This window comes from Leptonychotes weddellii, chromosome 11 (genome assembly GCF_054177405.1).
Source record: "Leptonychotes weddellii isolate Sample4059 chromosome 11, ASM5417740v2, whole genome shotgun sequence".
NCBI lineage: Eukaryota > Metazoa > Chordata > Mammalia > Carnivora > Phocidae > Leptonychotes > Leptonychotes weddellii.
The window spans coordinates 3,167,415-3,174,452 of NC_138379.1; the positions used below are offsets into that span (position 1 = coordinate 3,167,415).

Here is a 7,038-nt window from a genome sequence, read left to right on the forward strand (position 1 = left end):
CTGGTGACATTTTCTGCACGCTCAGTCATTAACGCCAGTCACTGACTGGGGTATGAACATGGCCTTTACTCATTGAAATTCATTAGGCCTGGCACTGATTTCTCTCCCTGAATCCAACTGCTTGCCCGCCCATCGCCTTTGCGCTGAGACAGCATGGCTTTCCCCCCAAAACTGGCCTCCTGGGGGCCCCCACACCCCACACCTAGGGGAATTGGAGAAGAAATGAGAATCAGTGTTGAGCCGAAGATCCCTAGGAGGACCCTCTCCTTCCCGCCAGGGCATTCTCTGGATGCTTTTTCCCTTTTCTGGGCATCACTAGAGAAAAGTCTGGTTTGCAGGAGCGACTTCACCAAGTGGCCCCAATTTCCCGGCCTGGCGCCCGCCCCCAGCCCAGCAGCGCCCCTCACTGCCGCTCTGCCCCTCCCCGACCTCTCCTCCCCCCCAGTCCCCCAAGACATCGCGCCCTGGCCCGGGAGAAGAGCTCAGGGACCCAGGGACCGGACCAACGACAAAAGGCACTCAAACACAGAGGGGCCTCCCTGCGCTGCGCCTGGCCCGAGCTGGGAAGCCAGAGTTTCCCCGTCTGCAGAAGCAAGCCCACCTTGCCCCCGCGAAAGGCGCCTTCAGGACGACCGCCCATCCAGGCTCCAGCTCCGGGGACCGCGGCGCGCTCAAGCCGGCGCAGAGGCCGAAACCCGGGCGGAAGCGCCATCTAGCGCTCGCCGCGCGCCACTCCCCCATTGTTCCTCCCAGGACTCGAGCCCGGCCCCCCGTCGGGGGGCAATTTACCGGGGTAAAAGGGGCGGGAGGGGGGCCGGGATCGCGAGAACATAAGACCAGGAAAACGTGAGCTAGTCCGAGCGGCAAGGGGAAATTCTAATGGACGGCTTTGCATCTGGAGATATGACGGTTAGGACCGTCGTGGGAGGGAGTGGATGTGGGCTTTTAAGAAGAGAGAGCCCCAAAGCCAAGGCGAAGCTTCTCCGGACAGGGGGTGAGGGATGCAAAGGTCAGTGCCCCAGTCTCTGGTCACGGGGTTCCTGCTCCCAGCTCCTGCTAGCGCCCCGCCACGAGCGCATTCCCTGGGGGAGCCGGTGGTGTGGGGGCGGGGACCGGTTGTCTCCTTTATTGCTTTATAAAATCAAACTCTCCCAGCCAAGAGAGACCTGGCCCCCGGCCCCTGCGCTGCGGGGAGGAGCTCCCCGAACCCTCCGGTGAAACGGGGCCTCCTCCCCCAGATCCGGGAGGCCTGGGCGGGGTCACCCGGGCGGGGTCCGGGGAGGGGCTGGGGCAGGAGGCGGGGTGTGAGTGGGTGTGTGCGGGGGGCGGAGGGCTGATGCAATCCTGATAAGAAATGCTCGGGTGTCGCGGGCACCCACCCGCCGGGAGGGTAAGACGCGCTATATAAGGCCGCTGGCCTCGAGCCGCCTGCCGTCGGAGCAGGAGCGCTGAGCGCCCGGAGCGCACCGCTGGCTCGAGGGACGCACCCCGCCTCGGCACGCACGGCTCTGCTGCCACCCAGCCTCCCGCACCCTCGCCGCCAGAACTGAGTGCGGAGCCCGAGGGAGGTGCCATGCGGAGCGCGCTGAGCTGGTGCGCGGTAGCCCGCGCCCTGGTCCTAGCCGGCCTCTGGCTGGCCGCAGCCGGGCGCCCCCTAGCCTTCTCGGACGCGGGGCCGCACGTGCACTACGGCTGGGGTGAGCCCGTCCGCCTACGGCACCTGTACGCCGCCGGCCCCCACGGCCTCTCCAGCTGCTTCCTGCGCATCCGCGCCGACGGCGGCGTTGACTGCGCACGGGGCCAGAGCGCGCACAGTGAGTGCCCACTCGCCTCGGCGCCCCTTCCCTTTACCTCCTTCGGGAACCCCACGTTTTGGCACCTCTGCGTTCTGCTCCCGGCCCGCGGCCCCTGACAGCGCGAGGAGCTGGGGGGGGGGGCGCCGGCACGTGGACCCACCGCACCCACGCGTTATCCTTCACTTGCCCCCTTCCCTTCCCGCGGACCCCCCACTCCCAGGAACCCCAGATCTTGGCACGTGGGCGGCCCATTCCCTCCCCAGAGTCCTAGACAGCACAAGGCGATGGGGGAGTGGGGGAGGGCCTGGGCCTGTGCACCCACCTCATCCACGTGCTGTGGGCCTCGCGGGTCCCGGCTGCAGCCTTCTGCTTCTCTCGCGCCCAGGTCTGCTGGAGATCAGGGCAGTCGCTCTGCGGACCGTGGCCATCAAGGGCGTGCACAGCGTCCGGTACCTCTGCATGGGGGCCGACGGCAGGATGCAAGGGCTGGTAGGTATCTCCACCGGGTAATACGCGCTGGGGCGCGGGACGTACGCCTGTCCCCAGGCGGGGCCCCGCAGGGGAGCGGGGCACGCAGGATCCAATCCAGGCTCTCCCCGCTTTCTGCCCCGGGTCCGGCGTGGAGCTCGGAAGGGAAGACGGCGAAGGGCCAGATTAAGCTGAAGTGAGAATTTTTTTCTACGGAAGTTTATGGGTCCCGGCTAGTAGCCAGAGGGTGAGAGCTGCCTTTGCATTTTCAATTGCGCCGAAGGCCGGCCCAGTGGGACGGAGGAAACGCAGTGTTCGGCTTTCTTTGACATTAAACAGTGAGACCCACCTCGGGCCTTTTCAGTCCCGGCCTGCGCGTGTGTGGTCCTCGCCTCCGTTTCCCTCCCTGCGGTATGAAATAAAAGGAAGGCACGAAAAAGTATATTCACAACTTGGATCTTTTTTAAAAAAGCCAATCTTCAAATAAGTCAGAACAAATTACATTCGGGATGGGGGAGATTTTTTTTCTTAATTTTTATCCACTAGAAAAGGGTGGTTTTTGGTGACACGTTAGAAGAATATTCCAGTGGCGTTTGTCCTCGTGTCGCGCTCACCTGTACCGCAGATGCTTTTGGGGGAGGGTGCTGGGGGTGGGGGTGGTGGGGACGGGCTGGGAAGGCCCAGGTAACAACCATCGAGGTCTCGGGGCAGGAAGTGTGCGGAAGCCGGGTCTCGGTCTCTGGGAACAAAAGACTGGGAGTTCAAAGGGAGCCCGCGCCCCTCCCGCGCCCCCGGGCTCACAGAGGAGGCTGTGTGAGGTCCCGGCCCCGCGCAGGGCCTCAATGCAGCCTGCTGGGCCAGGGGCGCGGCGGGAGGAGCGGGGCGGGGGGAGGGGGCGGGGAGACCGCGCCTCCTGGGATGCCCCCACCTCCCAGAAAAGATGCAGATGCCGGGCCTCCCCCGCAGCGCGAATCTTTTTAGTGTCCCAGTTGTTTTGTGCCTCGGAGGCCAGTTTATCCCATTTTTCCAGAGGGCCTGTTTCAGGTTTTATGGCGGAGTCCTGCGTGAAAGGACCAGAACGGAGGGAAAGAAAGGAGGTGGTCGGCTTGCTGAAAGCTGACACCCAAAGCCACTCCAAACCCGCAGTTGCAACTTTTGTTGTGACATTTACTTGGGGCGGGGGAGTAGGGCCGGAGGACCCGCTGGCGCAGATGGGTCTAAACCACCATTCTAGTCCAAATTTTGGGGGTGGGGGTGTCCCTTCCCCTAAAATCCTGTTCTGCCTCTTGATCCCGTGTGTGGCTTAGCCAAGGCGAGGATTTTTTTTTTTTTTTAATAAATTCCACTTTCTCCAAACAACTCGAAATCATTTCCTTTTCTGTTTGGAGAAGAGAATGGGGTGCTAGTTTCTCCCAAAGAACCGGGAGAGTGAAATAGTGCCACCATTTGCTTTTCCTTCCCTTGTTTATTTAGCCGTTTGCATTTCCCCCAGCTGTCTGGTGGCTCTGTCTCAGTGCAGGGAGCTGGGCATGTTGTTGCCTCCTGAGACTTGAGCCTTATCAGTGCCTTATCCGCACAGCGCTCACCCACCTGCCGTTCAGTGACCTTTGTAGGCTTGCGCACAAACGGGACTGGGTGCCTCCCGGGGTTGTTTACCGCCCAGCACTCCTTGGCTCCCTGCCCTCTGTGTCCTCACCGGGTAATGATGACCTTCCCCAGTTTGGCACAGGACCTGGCCCACTGGTATACCTCTCTGGCTACCAGCGTTCTGGGACCCCAGGGGCTGCTCTCTGCCCTTTGGCTTGCATTTCCCGCCACCCCGCTGGGTGCAGCCTCCGTCCTGGGCCTGGGGGGAGGGGGCCGTCTTTATCTTGGTAATCCTGGCAGGCTGCCTGGAAGGCTCTCTGGCCACCGAAGGAAGGCGCTTGCGGGGGGGGGCTGAGGTTTCCTACAAGGGCACCAGACAAAAAGGCCTCAGAATGGCCCACCGTTACTCAGGTCTAAATGGGGAATAGATGCTTTAATCTGGGCTCCAGACTGGATTAGGAGAGCACACCTGGTTTAGCCATGTCTCCCCCAGTGTGGCCACCAGGGGCTTTTTCAAGTCAATAGTCCTGCGTTTCCAGTAAGGGTGAGGGGTGCAGACACGCATGTTTTCGCTTCTGATTTTATGCATCTATTGCTCAGAACAAGACTAAATTTAAGAAGTGACATGATTTAGGGAGAGATATAAAAGATACACAGATATCTGTATATATAGGTATTGAGTACATACGTAAACCATACATGAAATATATATGTGAAGTATATGTGTATATAAAGGTTATGAATGTATATAAGCACATATACGTATAAATTTGTTAAAGTACGTATAAGGTGTCATATTTAACATTTAGTGTTATAATTTATCATATTTATATATGAGTATATGCTCGATGTGTATATTAATGTGACGCATACTTTATGTAAGTATGAATTTACACGGATAAGCACGTACTTTATACGTAACTGTACACACGGATACATAGGACCAATCATGTGGACCCAAGTGGGAGTATGTAGCTCAAATGCTCACCTGGTGGCCAGCCTCTCTGCCACTTCTGGTGATGTCACCCCAGGGGGCTCCCACCGGTGCTCACGGCCACCCCTTTTCTCCCTAGCCTCAGTACTCTGCCGGAGACTGTGCTTTCGAGGAGGAGATCCGCCCCGACGGCTACAATGTGTACCGGTCTAAGAAGCACCATCTCCCCGTCTCCCTGAGCAGTGCCAAACAGAGGCAGCTGTACAAGGACAGAGGCTTTCTGCCCCTGTCCCACTTCTTGCCCATGCTGCCCGGGAGCCCAGCAGAGCCCGGGGACCTCCAGGACCACGTGGAGTCTGATGGGTTTTCCGCCCCCCTAGAAACAGACAGCATGGACCCTTTTGGGATCGCCACCAAAATGGGACTAGTGAAGAGTCCCAGCTTCCAAAAATAAGTGGGGCTGTGGCCTCCCCTCCACCGCCCTCAGAGGCCAGGACCCCCGACCTGTGGTGCTTGCAAAGTGGGTTCTGGCTATGCTTCTGCAAGTATAATCCTGGGCTCGTGCTCCGGGTAGCTTTAGGAAGAAACATCTAGAACTTGTACATATACAGAGTTGTACATTGGCTGTGCCAGTTCCTAGCGGATAGACATGTATGATCTTGAAATCGTAAGCCCTCCACCCCGCACCTTTGCCATTGCTGGACAGTTTGCTGTGCTGCCCTGATTCTGCTTGAATACCTCCACTGACCGGGAACTCACCACCTTTGGGGAAGTTCTTATGCCAAGCTGAAACGTTCTGCAGTTCTCTCTCCCGTCATTTCCAGTAGGGGCAGCCAGAAGAAAAGCGGTCATTTTAAACTCACGTACAGGTGATCAGCTTTGTGAAACCTTAGGTAAATTTGACTCTACCACATGAGAATTGATCGAGGTCTCCACTCCAAAGAGGATCGTTGGTTCTCCCCCAGCCCCTCCAGGACAGAACTGATCAGGCATGGCCCACCAGGCTTTGGGAACAGGGAGAACCCAGAGGCCTCCAGCCTGGGTAAACCTTAAGAACTCCCCGCTACGGCTGCCTCTGGGACAGATGACCTTCACCGGACTACTTGGCAGTCTGCCCAGGGTCCATCGGGAATTCACTTGCCCCTCCCCTTGACCTCCAGCGCCCTGTACATAGCCAACACTTACCAGGGCTCACTAGTTCCCCTAAGTGAACGACCACCTGCTTGGGGGGGACAGGACGTGAGGACAGCCTCGGTAGCCCTCCTTCCCCAGGATCCCATCTGCTCTGGGCATGTGGGTTTCACACTTGAGCGCCCCTCTGGACAGAACCCCGCGGGCCCCCCCTTCCAGGTCTCCCACACAATGCTGCGGCTCTGGCGCGCTCCCTCCTTTCTCCAGCGCCGTGGATACGGACCAGAGAGGAGCAGACATGCCTTCTGGGGCTGTTTCCATGTTCCCAGCCCTTTGCGGGGCAGCGGGACTTGGCAGCCGCTCGCCTTAGGTAGCCTGCTCATCGCGTTCAAAAGCCAGGAAAGGTTAGATTGGGAAGCCCCCGGTCTTGCCAGTAACTTGCAGAAGCAGCGGGGAGAGGAGCCCTTCCCAGCACTTAGTTGCCAACGTGGTATTTATGCGTAATTTATTTTGTTGGATATGTACATCTCTCTATTTTCTTACTTTATTTATACCCCCCCCAAGTTGTATTTATGATGTACGTGAGTTTTGTTTTCTACATTAAAGCACAATTTGTACCAAAAGTGGCGTTTCGTTACCCAGCTGGATGCCTGTGAGGGAGAGCGGGAAGGGAGGTAGACCCCGGCGCTGAGCGCAGAGGAGACGCTTCAGGTGTTCGCTGCATTTAAAATTGAACTTTCTACCGAAGCTCCTGGTCATTGGCAACCAGCCCCTAAGCTGAGGCTCAGATGGGTCGAATACTAGATGAGGTTAACCCAGTGGTGGAGGCTGCTTGGGCCTGGGTGCCGGCTTCCTCCTACCACCCCTGCTAGGAAGGAGTCTGTGTGGTGAGGGCAGCCACGGCGTAGGTGTGTGTCAGGTGCAGGAAACAGACTTCAACTAGTAGTGTCCCCCTCTGCATATTGACATAGCTCTTTCGCTGGGGGCAGGTGTTCCTGAGTGAGCTGGGATGATGAACAGCGACCCCGGCCTCTCCTCCGTCAGCTAGATGCGGGTGGTAACCCGTCATTACGGCTACTAAAAATTGAGAAAGAAGTTGCTGCATGTCTTAGGGCAAAATTC

General features: G+C 58.2%; 1 protein-coding gene across 1 annotated transcript; it reads left to right on the plus strand.

The window, feature by feature from the left end:
* The first annotated feature begins 1,573 nt into the window (after window positions 1–1,573).
* Window positions 1,574–6,637, plus strand: FGF19 (fibroblast growth factor 19). Its single transcript, XM_006744527.3, has 3 exons — window positions 1,574–1,814; window positions 2,182–2,285; window positions 4,925–6,637. Exons 1-3 carry the CDS (start codon window positions 1,574–1,576, stop codon window positions 5,237–5,239), a joined length of 660 nt encoding a protein of 219 aa, XP_006744590.1. The 3' UTR covers window positions 5,240–6,637.
* The last annotated feature ends 401 nt before the right edge of the window (window positions 6,638–7,038 follow it).

Excerpts from the sequence above, each read along its gene's own strand:
- FGF19 (XM_006744527.3), top strand. The coding sequence starts at position 1,574 with ATGCGGAGCGCGCTGAGCTGGTGCGCGGTAGCCCGCGCCCTGGTCCTA. Across the intron at positions 1,815-2,181 it reads ACGGGGCCAGAGCGCGCACA|GTCTGCTGGAGATCAGGGCA; the intron begins GTGAGTGCCCAC and ends TCTCGCGCCCAG. Across the intron at positions 2,286-4,924 it reads ACGGCAGGATGCAAGGGCTG|CCTCAGTACTCTGCCGGAGA; the intron begins GTAGGTATCTCC and ends TTTTCTCCCTAG.